We start from the raw sequence: 14410 nt of genomic DNA on the forward strand, positions 1-14410 counted from the left end.
GAATCACAGCTCAGGCTCACTACTGATCCCTCACTCAGGTGTATGGAGAGGGAGTTTTCATCCAGACTGCAAACCAGCAGTCCTTGCAATTTAGTTGGTAGCCCCAAGTGTGCCCCAAGGGACGTATTCCTGTTTCAGTTAGTGATTTCCAGATTCATAGCTGACCAGGCAATCAGCAAGACTGATGCACTGGAGAGTTGAAACCTCACAGTGGGTGACATGAGTGAAAGGTTTGGTTTTTCACACTTGCCCAGAATGATTGAAGAGTAGGAGAACAGGAGTAGAGGGGGCAGATGGCAGCCACAGCAGGGCTGGCAGGGTAAGTGGCCGAGTGCTCTAAGAAGGAAAAGTAAATGCTCTCATAAACAGAACCAGCTGTGCTGGAGTTTGCAAGGCCACTTATTTTCAAAGCAGCCTCCAGCTGACCCAAGTTTGCATTCATGAGAATCTTTGTGGCTGGTCAAAGTGCTATTAGTGTTTAGTATGAATAAATGTTTACAAGAATGTTAGTGCTAGAAGTGCTCTTTCAGCCATTCTGAAAAGTTGTGGTTTTAATTATTCATACAATAGATTAATCTGATGCTTACAGGTGGCCCTGGATAACTGGCAGGCAAGAAAGCTGAATGGTGTGCTGCTGATTTATGCAGCATAGGCCATCAGTCAGAGACTGGAAACACCATCAGGTGACCATTCAGAGAAACAATGGAGCAAAATCTTTCCAGTTTTAAATGTCTCTATTTCAACTCCAAACCTTTCATTTAATCTTTTTTTTTTTTCATACACTCTACCCACCCCTACCCTTGTTTGCTAGTCATTAGAATTCCTTGTATAGCTCTTTCCTTGATCTAATGGAGAGTTCTTGGACAAAAGTGTGTGTGGGGAGAAGAGGAGAAACAATGAAGAAAGAGAGTGGGAATATAGCTGTTTATGGTGGCAAAAGAGGTGCATAATTAATTTTCTGGCTGCAGAGATTTCATGTCTTGCATAAAAGTTCCTGAGAGCTGAAGAATTCAGTTATTGTTTCATGGGAAGGGTTTTTCGGGGGTTTTTTGGGGTTTTTTTTCTGTGTGGCAAGTCATGGGACATTATTTTTCTTCCATTGCCCTAGGCTCTGGTCCAGAAAACACTTCAGTATGTGGCAGGGAAGTTGGTAAGGCTACTGACAGGATTAAGAAATCTCCTGGAACAAATCTCAGTCTTCCTGATGTGATCAGAGTTTAAAGGGTCTCATCTGAGCATCACTGAAGTCAGTAAGACTATTTCAAGTGTTTTCAGTAGACTTTGGATTATGCTGTTAAAGGCAGTCCTTGCAATTTAGTTGGTAGCCCCAAGTATGCCCCAAGGGTGTATTCCTGTTTCAGTTAGTAATTTCCAGATTCATAGTTGACTAGGCAATCAGCAAGACTGTAGTGCTTTCATAGTGCTTTCAGCAAAGAGTTTGATGATAAAATATGTGTTGATCATTGGGCTGACTGATCGTGAGGTTTCAGAAATTTGGGAACTATTGGTCTATGTCTAGTTTGAACTGTATGGCCTCAGGGAGCTGTACAATTGAGGAAAAGACACAAACAGTGCAGATTGCTTCTTCGCTTGCACTTTTCAACCTTTCTTCATGCTTACATTAATAGTGAATTTTTCTTATGTTGATATCATCGAGAAATACCAGCTCCTTTGTTTATGAAGCTGTTAATTAATGTTGTGACCTGAATGTCTCCAAGTGATATAACTAGGAGTCCCATTGACAGGATAGTACATCAAGTCAGGTAGATTCTGTTCATAGGAGGCATATTAACAAATCACTACAGAAGGAAGTTTCTGGTCTGCTGGTATGTTTTGATTCCAGTTCATTACGAGTGACTCCTTTTAGATGGCAAGGAACTATGAGGTGCTGAAATCTGACAAAGCTGAGTATTAAGAGAGCGTGTTTCAGTTATGGCTGCAGTACTTCCATCTAAAACAGTTGGATTTCAAACAAAAATGTATTTCCTCAAAATTAAACAACGCCATCCCAGAAAGCCAGTTGTCATATAATAAAAGTTTCCAAAAGGAGGATTTTTCAGATGGTATAATGGTGTCTGGTTCTTGATTAGGGATGACTGATTATGGTTGACAGGATCTGCAAACTATCTTGTAGAGAAATGTAGTCTTCCTGTAGGCTCTGTGCCTTTCAGGCATTACTTACAGCTTTTGCTTGTACCTCTCCAACCTACACCTTTCCAGATATGTACAGTCTACAGGTCTTCTTTACTTATAACGGGTGAGTGATGTTAAATGAGAGTTTAAGGTTAGACATGGGGAACACTCCATTCTGTAATAAACTATTCAAATTATTTTTTGTTTAAAATTATCATTAATTCAGATTTTAAAGATACTAAAGCTTAATTTTTTCATTAGACTTAGATCTGTGTGGTCAGCTGGAAAGGAAGGCTGGGGGAGCAGTCTGTGCTGCAGTAGAAGAAACCAACTTACATATTTCATCATTTTAGAGGCTGACCCCGAGAGGTCATGCCTGCTTTCTCTTCCCATTACAATCTGTAATATAAAATGTATTTTCAAAGAAATTGTGTCTTTGAAAAAGATGCAAAATGTGGCTAGTGCAGCATGAGCTCCTAAGGTAGTGTGGTATTTCAGACCAAAATTTGTGTCCTGAATTTGCTGCCTCCTTGTTGTGGCAGCAGAACTGCAAGTAGCAGCTGAACTCAGCTTGCAGTAAAGTGCTTTCTTGTTTTACTCTTGTAACGTTTTAAAAGGAAGTAAAATTTACTAAGGTTTAAAAACATCATACAGCAAAACTAGATGGTTTTTCTATGAAGGAAGAAATTTGTTAGACCTTTCAATGTACTGCTAGGGTAGTATATTAGTCAGTTGGTCCAACATTTCTATGTAAGGTTGCATGACTGAAGCACACCTGAAGTGAAATACAAAAATAAGATAGTGTCCTTCATTAACCTTAAACATCTGGAAATAGTTTGGGGTGGATACTTAAAAAACCCAAAACTTCTCAAAGCTGTGCGTGTGCACCAAGGTCTGCTAATCTGACTTTCTACATCCTCCTGTCTACCCGTGTTTACTGTGATCACTGAAAACCCTTGTATGAATGGCTCTCAGATCACTTACCTGTAAGTTTAATGGGATAATCTTATTGAAGCACGTGCAGCGGAAATGCCTGTAAGTCTTCAACCTACCTCTTTTGCAGCTGGAAGAAGGAGAATACTTTGCTAAAATGGTGATAGACCTGGGTGAGGATGCTGGAGAGTCCCTAGCGAAGGGTTACCTGGCACTGGGCCTGACATATAGTCTTCAAGCTACTGATGGTGAGTTATCCTGTTTGTCAAGTGTGTTGTATGGAGAGCATCTATTCAAAGTCTTCAGTGCAAACAATGGAAGTGTATTAGAAACTCTGCTTTTAGAGCTGGCTGGACATGAAAAACAATGAGATTGCAAGATGAATAGGGACTGCTCACTTTCTCGGAGAACTGTCTTCTGTGGTAATAAAGGTGAAAGTTTTTAGGTGAAGGAAAAAATGCAAATTGTTACTTAGGTGGTGATAATCTTGACTGTAGCTGACAATGCTTGGTGTGCTTTACTTGAATATTTGTAATACATTTCTTTGACTTATTTACACAAAAAAAAAGTCAAACTTTCCATCTATTTTCATATTTTTGTCACCCACTTGTAAATCACATAAAGAAATACAATCCAAGAACTGGAGTCAGAAATGCCTGACTTCAGTTCCTGGCATGATACTGATTCCCCACAGAGATTCAACCACTCTGTGATGTCGTTTCTTTCTCTGCTTAGAAGTAAACAAGATAAAAATATCTACCTCACTGGTACGTGTGGACGTTGACTAGATACAGACCACTGAACGTAAGAAGTGTTTTATTTTAATCCTGCTTGCTTGGGTTTTGAATGACTGGACAATGGGCTGCTGCAGATTTGGTCCCTGGTAGCCAGAAGGGCTTGAAGTCCCAGTGTTTGGGAGAGTTCTAACTGTGACCTGCATCAAGCTTACAGGTGGGGACAGTCTCTGTTTCTTCTATGAATTCTAACATAGGTAGAAGGTCTTCTAACATTGTTTCTTTGAATAATGGCTGAGCTACTGTTTTTCCTGATCACTTTGTCAGTCCTGCCCACATGCAAGCAACGGCTTTTCTGTTAGATGGGCCCCATAGAAATGAACCAACTTCTTCCAGTAAATGAGCCTGAAACAAAGCTAAAATGACTGTATGATATCATGGAAGTATGCTGGCCTTGTAAGTTACACCAGAATTCTGCAAGGCATGTGTACGAGGAACTGGCTTGTGCTCTTCCATAGTGCAAGACGGTGTATTTTTTCAGCCAGCCATATCTGATCAGCTGTTCTGTTCTGCTTTCCATCATGGAGGCTAACAGGCACTGCATCTCTCTTCAGTTCTCCATTTCTCTGCCTCAGAATAGTTCCCCCTAGAAAGTTCATGTCAAGAAACATATGTGCTTCCTAGCCTGAACTTTCTCATACTTTTTTTTTTTAAGTTCATTAAACACTGAGTTCTGCTTAACAGCCTAACTTTTTAGGGCATTTTGCCAAGGTTTTGTTTAAGCTGTCCCTTAAACCATACGAGATCCCAGAGACTATTTTCCGAGATAGAAGGTTAGTCCATTATGATCTATTTGTTATCCTCAGTATGGAAAGAAGGTGGTTTCTAAAGAATGGGGTTGTAGAGGCATATTCTGTACTCTGGCTCTAAAAATACTTTGGTGCAGCAAAATGCACATTAGAAACTTCTTCTGGAAGAAAAGTCTTCTCTGAGTTTTCAAGAGATTAGTTCAGATGTTGCAATAAGTGTCCTTTGTAACGTAAAAGAAACGGTCTTCACAACAACTGCCTTAGGTTTTTTGTTTTTTTTTTTTTTTTTTCCCAGATTACCATCTGATTTACCTTGTGAAACATTGGAATACCTGCTTTCTCCGCGTATCTCTAGCCTTTAAGTCCATAGGGCCAATTTTTCAGTTATTTGAGGAAAATCTTTCAGGTTATATTTTAATAAAATTGATCAAATCCTTCAAAAGCATGCTTATGATAATCATGAATATGGAACAGCATTTTACTAGAAAATGTCAAATTTGCACTAACGAGACTTTTTTCATTAGCTTCATTAAAAATAGCTTATGACAGTGAGGAAGCAAGAGTAGAACATGCTGAAAGGAAGATAGCAACTCCTCTATGTAATCTTGCCTCATACTGTCAATCTTATCATTGTGTTTATACCAGCTCATAGTGACATATGCAGACGCACAGTCAAACATCTGTGTATATATATGATTCCTATAACTTTCCACTTGAGCTGACTTTCAGTGAGTCGGCATTTTCAATGATAGCCAAGTGTTTCACAGACATTTGACCAACTGCATTATAAAACTTACAGCATTATGTTAAGATGCCTTCCATCCAAGGTTAAGCTTTCCTATTTAATATATCCTTTTACTAAATATTTCTCCTCCTATGTGACAGAGGCACTGAAGAGTTAAGTATTATTTGTGACCTGCAAAAAGCACTTTACTAAAAAGCAGAGTCAGAAGAGAGAACCTTGCTGAATGACAATTCAAAGAACTTGTGGGACCATTTGAAAAAAAGTCACTTTACATTTTTTACAACTATTAGATTTACTTCTGGATGAAATAAGACTTCCTGAAACTTATGCGGGTTAGCGTATGTGTAGCTTCCTTGTTCTTAATGTCTAATTACATGTTTCTTGAAATAAGTCTTATTGAAGTAGCTGAAAGATGTGTCCTTGGAGGAAGTCATTGCCACTTTTGCCTTACTCTTAGAAGCACAAATCTCTTGTTCGTACAGAAAGTCCATTTATTCTACACTAAATTTTCTGCACATCTATTCCCAATAGGTCAATGTCAACAGCAAACCTTTCTCTTCCTCTAGTTCCAGTTTTGACATAAGCTGTATTGTCAACTTTGCCTCCCTTAGGTCTGGTGAAGAATCCATTGAAGACAGGGGAAGGTGAGGTGAATTTAACAAAGGCTAAAGAGGAAAGACCAGGTGGAGAATGCATTGTGAGATACAAGTGCTCTTCTTACCTAACATCACCACCTCACATCTTGTGAAATCTTTGTAGCTTCAACAGACCCTCACTCTTTCAGAGATAAGAGGGTGTTCTGTATCTCTGTTTTCGTTTATGATTTTGGTATAAGGCCATGGATCTGGGACTGAATTGGATACTTTTTCTATCAGTCTGTGGATTTTATAAATAATCTGTATACTGATAGCACTGGTTAATGTTTAAAAAAAAATTAGACATTGCTTATTAGTGAACAAACCCATCATTTTTGCTTCTGGACATAACAGTCAACACATGCAATCTTTAATTATGATTCTGGGTCCTAAAACTGTACACTTTGCTTTATTAGGTGTCTTAACACAAAGGAATGCTTTTGAAACCCACTGTTATGTGCAAAAGGGTGCATGTGCATTGGTATTTTAGTTTGGATCAGAAATGTATTTTTGAAGTCCATCTCTTCATCATCCCCACTTCTTATGTTGTGATTCACATAATAGAACAGTTTTGCACAACACAAACTGAATTCTTTCCCATAAAACTAATGGGTTACATAAATAGACCTGATTATGCTGCAGCTGCTAATAGGTCTTCAGTCCACAGGAGAAGACTAGAACTAGACCCCTGTACCTGTGTTTGTAGTGTTGATGTTGATCCTCAGCAGTAAGTGTTTCACTCTGTGCATTCACACCTACTGTGCTGCACCTGCTTACTAACACAGAACTTGCCCTCCTCTGTTTTCAAATGTGACTTTAGAGCTTTGTATTTAGGTACTAAAATGTTTCTGAAGATCTGTTGACTTTTAGTAAGGCTTAATCTCCTTTAAAAATCCAGAGTGGTTTAGAAAGTAAGTCTTGGGATCCTAAGGTGGCATTTGCGAAAGTAATGTGTCTTACAGGAATAACTGCTGAGGTTTCAGAAACTTAAACTCCCCTGTGCTCTCTGCCTTACTATGTCTGCAAAGATGGCTTTGCAGGCCATTTTAATCTAAGTAATAAGTCATACTGTGTTTTAGTTGGTAGAACTGCAGCAGCCATGCTCATAGTAGGTAAAGCTGAGTAGAGGCCGAGGAATTCATTTGTGCTGTCAACCTCTGAAAATGGAGCACAACTTTTAGCAGTTTAGTCAGGCCCACCTAGTTCTGTCTCCTTGGTGCAAGCTTTTCTTTGTCTAAAGTGAGAGCTTTTCAGTGATACAAGTGGGTTGCAGTGACAACAACTTCTTTGAACAATTCCAGGGGTAGGGCATCCACAGCATCTCTGGGCAACCTGTTCCAGTGTCTGGCCACCCTTATAGTAAAGAATTTCTTCTTTATATCTAATCTAAATCTTCCATCTTTTAGTTTAAAACTGTTACGCCTTGTCCTATCACTACAGGCCCTGGCAAAAAAACCCCTCTCTATCTTTCTTATAGCCCCCTTTAAGTACTGAAAGGCTGCAATAAGGTCTGCGTGGAGCCTTCTCTTCTCCACGCTGAACAACCCCAACTCTCTCAGGCTGTCCTCACAGGAGAGGTGTTCCACCCCCTGATCATTTTCATGGTCCTCTTCTGGACCTGCTCTAACAGGCCCCTGTCTGCCTTGTCTCATAAGAACAGAGCAGAGGGGAGAAATCACCTCCCTCAACCTGGTGCTTTTTATGTATCCCTCCCCAAATCACTTTTCATTACTTTTTTTTCTATTTTACCTCCTTCAGCTGTAAAGACCCTGTAGATGGCATGGGTAACCTGCAGCATCAGTCCTAAGTATTGTCAAACACAAATTTCAAAGTGTTTATCAAAGTCAGATACAAATCTAGAGATGGACAACCAAATTTCCCATTTAGTTGTAGCTGAAAATACAGTTCATGTTGTGGGAGGTGGGACTCACATGCTGTTTCCCAGTAGTGCAGAGGCAAAGCTGACTAGTTGTAGAGTAATCACTTCATTTCCATAACACATTCTGTGCTCTTTTCTAACTACAACCTGAACATCAGTCGAATGTCTCACCAGGTGGAACTTAAAAGTTCTGCTAGCTTTTCCATTTGATGTTTATTCTGAAGGGCAAATAGTAAAATTTCTTTCAGTCTTCCTCATTGTGTGGCATCTCCAGAACTGCTCTGTAACTTACATAAAGAATCTTGCAGTTTCCATGAGAATCTTGACATATTTTTTCTGGATGAACATCCATGATCACATGATCACATCCTTTGTGATGTATCATCAAGTATTTTATATTTACATCAATGTTGATTCTTTTAATTTTTCCTAAATTTTCCTCCTCTGTTACCTTTTTCCAGTATTTGGCAGTGGACCTGAATACTCAATTTAAGGCTATTAAGAGTGAAGCATTTCCAGCTACTTCTAATAAATGCTGCATTTTGCATGAAATTCCATGTCTTGAAATTTATTCTTTGATCTGCAAATTTTTTGTTAAATTTTTACTACTTAGAGTAGATTTTGGGGCATAAGCAATTTTTGATCTTTTATTATTTGGGAAATCCTGAAGATTGGTGTTCCTCCCAAATGAATCCGGTGTTTTGAAGAACTGCTGGAAGATGTAGGAATAAAAAAGGCCTGATCACTATAACTACTTCAGCAAAATAAATTACTTGAAGTTTCACTCACTAGCATGTTGCAGAATCCAAAGAAACTGATTACCTTTGTACATCTTGTAGAAGAACACAAGTCTCTCCCCTTAATAACTTTTAAGAATACTTGAATTTTATCTGACTTTATTGCTGAAGTATATACTACTTACTAACTTCCTATTCTGGAGCTTGCACTGACTTGGTGTATGAAGTCAAATGTATTCATAGGTGGCTGTTTGCTGATCGATTAGCTACTCATCACTTTGTGCTGTTGATCAGTAGCCCTCAAATTCAGGGTAGGCACAAGAAGAAACAACTGCTGTGCAAAATCTGAAAACTAAGAACCAGAACAAGACAGACAGTGTACTTCTGAAAATTATTGCTAGCTTTCCAGATATTTTGGATCTGAGAAAGACATGCTTCTCTAAGCTCTTCCTCCATTCCCCTTGCTCTTGATGATGATGATATCTTATGATATCCTGGCATAACAAGAACTTGATTCTTCTCCTTTTATGGTTTCGGCTAGGAATTAATTCACACATTGGGAAGTGAGCGTAGTGGGCAGCATCCTTTAGTCAAGCAATTAGAGACACCAAGGAGGGCTTTAGTGGCTAATGCCACACCTGAAGTAGCCTAAAAGTCTGTTGTGTTCTCAAGGGAGGTGGTATGTTGTCAAGGGTTTTGTCAGAGCTGTGAATTTGGCTCCTGGTAGTTCCCTGTTCAACCTGCAACACCCTCCTACGTGAAGACAGTGGTGGAGACAGTCTGTATCTGAGTCAGAATATGCTGTTAGTTACTGCTTTTAGCATATATACCAACCTGGCAGAGGGCCTTGGTATCTAGTTACTGTATGTCCCCTTCTCCTCCCAGACCCCTTCAGTGGCATATGCAAATAAAAAATGCTTGGGCATTTCAAAGGAGTTGGAAGAGTCTTTAATAAAAATTAGATTGAGAATTCAGGTTAAAATACTGGTTTTGTGCTGTTCTTTAAAAACGAAATGGCATGTTTTCCAGGCATGAACACACACACACCACCAGATTTCTGCAGTTTTTATGCTCCCAGTTTGAAATGCTCTGTGCATGTGTAACTACTTATTTATTTAGTTGGAAACATTGAATTAAACTCTTAAGTTGCATTGTATCTTGTCCTGCAGCTACTCTGAAGGGCACTCAGGATGAATTAAACAAGAAAGCACTTCAGACTTTGGAGAGGTGAGTAGGAATCTTGCGGATGCTTGCATTGTGTATTTCTTTGGATGAATTCAGAATAATTGTTGTTTTTCATGTTTGGGTTTTCTTCTGCATAAGGCTTCCTTGCCTGAAAGTTTAAGAACAGTTCAGTAGATTTCAGCAATAGTCTGTCAAAACCATTCCTGTGGTGGCTAAATGCAGTGATTATTTGGTTGAATATCCAAGGTAAGAGTACCTGTTCTGCCACTAAACAGAAATAACATTGGCCCCAAATCAAGCTGCAGTGAGATCTACAGTGCTGGGAGATGCAGCTTCCTCAAATGACGCCAGCAGGTGAATGTGGAGAACTACTTTTGTGTCTGTTCCTGTGTGAAACAGGCTTCAACTCCTGTTTCCCTCGTGTTGGGAAAGTACCTTCACCACCAGGCTGCCATGGGGTGACCTGGCATTGGTGCACTTACTGCGGAGGGGATGGTTGCTGTCCTAATGAGTGTTTACATCAAGGGGGTATGGAGCTAGCGGTACAAAGCAGTTGCCACTCGCCTGTTCTTCACCTCTTTGTTTTGTGGGGGAGTCTGATCCAATGGCTCTGCCCTGAAAATCTCTGCAACTACAGTTACCTCAAGTAAAACTGCTTGGGTTAAAAATCATTTTTGTCAGTTCTGTTGTGGTAGAGGTGAGGTGTGAGCTTCTTGACCCTGTTAGGACTAAGTTACAGTGCCCAAAATACATTAGGTGGTGTTTGGGCAGTTAACATTGTAAATGTAGATGCCGACACGCTTTGGATGGCAACTAAATGGAAGCTTATGTGGTCTAAGTCTTGGGCTGAAGTATCTAATTCTGAGTTTGCTGTGGTCATAAATACATTAATTACAGAAGTGAAGAAACTTTGAGATCTTTGGTATATCAAAGTACAGATTGTAGCAAGTTGAACATGTTACTGGATCTTAGCTGTTTTTCTGATGCTGAGTGGGGAGGAGTCCAGCATGTTTGTTTTGCAGTGGTTGCAAGAGCATATGGTAAGCTGAAACCACAGATGTAATTCTGGATATTTACCCTATGGATATCTGAAAGATAAAATTTTAAAAAGCCATTTATTCAGTCACTTTTTACATCAGTAGTATACTTTAAGTCATGCTAGTTCCTGGGCTCCAATGTAATATTTTCACTACTGCCTGATTTTGATGTAATTGTGCTGCTGCAGTGCTTTTTAAACTGCATTTATTTGTATCCTTTGACCTTTCCCACTGGCTGTGGCTTGTTTTCATGGTATCTTAATTCTAGCTACAAATCAGACAAGCTTCTAGCCAAACAGTAGGTACTCAAACTTCAGCCAACAGGGATGTTGTGATAGTGAGCTGCTTACTACTAGTGTCTTCCTAATGCCTGAGTTTGAGTTCTTTCTTTTTTTGATCTTCCTTTTCACCTGTTTTTAAAGTACATACATGATCTCTCAGGCCATGGTTTAGCCTGTAGCCATCTTTATAAGTGGCCTGTTCAGCTGGAAGGTTGGATCGTGTATTTTTCTAATACTTTGTGAGGAAACTGAACAGTAAAGTAACAACTCTTTGTTTCTTTCCAAAAACACCATTAATCTCTTCTTCCATACACCCATGTGAACTTTCCCCTGTTATTTATTGTTGGAAAGACTACTACTGAAGTTCTCACAGGAGCCGCTTGCTAAAGAGGCGACTCACCCTGCACCAGCAGCTTGGGGCAAAGCTGGGTTCTATCCTGTGGAGTCCTGTTGCTGCTGCTGTTTGGGTTTGGGGTTTGTTTTAGTTGGGTTTTGGAGGGAGGGTTGGTTTTTTTTGAAGTGGGGGGAGAAATTACTGAGTTGCCTGTACTAATTGCACCTTAATGTCTTTGGCATTGCATCAGAATCCTTGAGTGCTACCTTGACTTGCAGAATTACAGGACACATTCGTCTATATTAAATTAATTCATTCTAGAGCCATTAGTGATAAAAGTTAACTCCAACAGTTTCTTGCTCACAGCCAAGATAGCATTTGAGAGGTAGCTGCCATTAAAATGGTGTGTGGTTTGTTTCCTGAAGTAATTCTCTGATTTTTGTTTATTTGTTTGTTTATTATTTTTAGCAAATTAATAGTTTTGGCAGGGTTTTTAACCACCAGCCTTGTCAGCCTGTTGTTTCTCCCTCATAAGGATGTTAATCATGCTTGCTTTGGGCAGGACAATGCAGGTGCAGACTTCCCTGGTGTCCTGGAACGCAGTCCAGAGAGAGGTCAGGAATGTCATTTGGCTACCAGGGACCTTCCTCTTCTCCATCTCTTCCATGTGAAATGACTTCCCTGTGCTGCAGAGCTAGGAGCAAGCTCTGTGGGTCAGCAAGGGGATAATCCAATGGTTCCTGGGCTGGACTGCCAGTGTGGCATGAGCCAGTGTCCCACATTGCTCTTATGTTAGGTCCCCAAAACGCTATCTTCACGTTGCCTTGGTTAATGGCTTCTCCACAGGCTAGCAAGCTCAGACTGCAGTTTCATGCTTAGCATAGTCTGAGAGGGACAGTTCTGCCCTGGGTGTCCGTCCCTGTTGCTTGCCTTGCACAAGCCTATGTGAAGGGCCTCCACATCTGGTTCTGAAGACACTGCAGCCAAGGGGTCACTGCAGTGCACACTGTTGCCTGCTGTGGACTAGAAAGTAATATCAATACTATCAGTATCAAACTAGAAGGTTATAAGAGGTCCAAGCTTGATAAGTAAGGGCCTTGGTTTTGGTCCAGGCTCAGCTCCTGCCACCAAATCCTCACTCCTCCCTCAGTGTCTTCCCTTTCCAAATTAGGAGTCTACTGTCAGCGATTAGGCTAGAAGCTGCAGGGTGGAGGATGTTTTGTGTGTTTGAGCACTAGCTCACATCATGGGCTCCTGATCATTAGTCCTCTACATGCTTACAGTCACAATAATAGCAGAAACAATTATCATTTTTTCAGTGCTAACCTAACCCTCTGCTATTGTTTGAAAAGTGGCGATATAAGAACAAGTTGGACAACTGTCTCCCTCATGTTACTTAAAATAATGCTTCAATGGGTTTGTATGAGTTAAGAGCTACTCTCTCCATATCAGTTACCCAAGTTCCAAAACATTAAGTGGCATTTAATGAAGGAGCATGTAAGTTGTATAACATCCTGGCAGTTGTGTTTCTCATGTTTGTTCCTGTGAGCCTGGCTTAGCCAGGCCAGCATCAGTCTGCTTTTTGTCTAGTTTTGGTGTGCTCCCCCATTACTTTACTGGACTAGTTTTCTGTAGGGGAGGACTGGGTTTTGTTCTGTGCTTGTGTGTGACCCATGGCAAAGGAGGTCTGCAAAGTACAATCTAACAGTCACTTTTCTTTTTGTATTGTGTTGTCCTCCTTAAAGAGCGCGTGACTTGGCCCCGGAAGATCACCAAATCATCCTCTACCTATCGCTGCAGCTGGCTCTTGTCAGACAGGTATGTGCAGTAATTGGCAACCACTGAGTCTTGAGAGGGTGGGAGCAGGACAGTCCAGTTGAACAAGACTCAGACTTGCTAAACAGGGTGCCTTCCTTCCTACATTGTAATCAATGACAATGAATCAGAGTATGCACCTGGAAGAATTTTTTTTTTTTAAATAGTAATTCTATAGCACATGCAACAACCTTCCTTAGAGCATGCATTCAGCTCTAACTCCTAAGCAGTGCTGTTCCCATTTGGAGCAACTTTGTCCCTGTGGGGCAAGCGAGGTGTGTTTATTCCTGTTCCCTGGGTATCACACTGTGTCCTGCTGCGGGCCATTCCAAAGGCTCTCTTGTTACTGCCCAGTTCTGTATCACGCCAGATCGCATGCTCTCGGCACTGGGGATTGGTTTATTCCATACTTGGGCACGTTTGGTGTTGGGCTTTGACGGGTGCTGGAGCTCTGCAGTGAGTGGGATTAGTTGGCATTTAAATGCTGCTGCAGGTGTTAACTCATAAAAATTAAGCTGATCAGAAAATACACTGCACTGCCTTTCAGAAAAAACGTTTGGGCTGTGCTTTATTTTTCTGTCCCTTCTTTTTATAATTGGGATGTGTTTTATTTCTCTGTCCCTTCTGATTAAAAGTCAGTCTTTATTGGAGCAGTCCTTATTTTTTTTAAATGCTTCTCTAGATTTGAAATTTCATCATCATAGTTTCCTTCTTTGGCAGGCTTTCTGCTTGCTGCAGTTTCCTCTCCTTAGTCTACACTACAGAGTCAAACAGTTGGATCCTTCTTACTTTCCTGAACTAATTAGGGGACCTATGTGTTTGTTAGGTTAAACTAATTGTTCCAACAGAGCACACTCTTGATAATGTCACTTTTGTAACCCTTTCATAATGAGAGCAATGTGTTGTGAGGAAGCCTGCAATAAGAAAGGGTAATTAAAATGGCTTATTTAACTTTTTCATCAGCCTACTGGTTGCTTTATGATGCAGTTTGCTCAGGGTCTTTCATTAAAAAATATCCAGCTACCCTTCTTTCTCTCACAGCTTTTGCCTCTTAGGGAGGTTTTCTGATCTGCTGCCTCTTCTGTTTCTTGCCATGAGTAAAAGCATTACAGCTTTTCAGCTGCTCGCCTTAAAAATAAAATCAAGATTTTTG

The 14410-nt window shown here is 40.3% G+C and overlaps 1 protein-coding gene across 1 annotated transcript in view; it reads left to right on the top strand.

Annotated features, from left to right (window-relative positions):
• Positions 1-14410, top strand: part of TTC7A (tetratricopeptide repeat domain 7A) — a gene marked incomplete at its 5' end in the record, with an annotated part of 152685 nt that overhangs the window by 42962 nt on the left and 95313 nt on the right. The window contains 4 exons of the mRNA XM_010294304.1: positions 3197-3314; positions 5966-5998; positions 9775-9832; positions 13188-13260. Of these exons, the coding sequence (XP_010292606.1) occupies positions 3197-3314; positions 5966-5998; positions 9775-9832; positions 13188-13260 (282 nt within the window). The remainder of the gene's footprint in view (positions 1-3196; positions 3315-5965; positions 5999-9774; positions 9833-13187; positions 13261-14410) is intronic.

Source organism: Phaethon lepturus, unplaced genomic scaffold, assembly GCF_000687285.1.
Source record: "Phaethon lepturus isolate BGI_N335 unplaced genomic scaffold, ASM68728v1 scaffold3319, whole genome shotgun sequence".
Taxonomy (NCBI): domain Eukaryota; kingdom Metazoa; phylum Chordata; class Aves; order Phaethontiformes; family Phaethontidae; genus Phaethon; species Phaethon lepturus.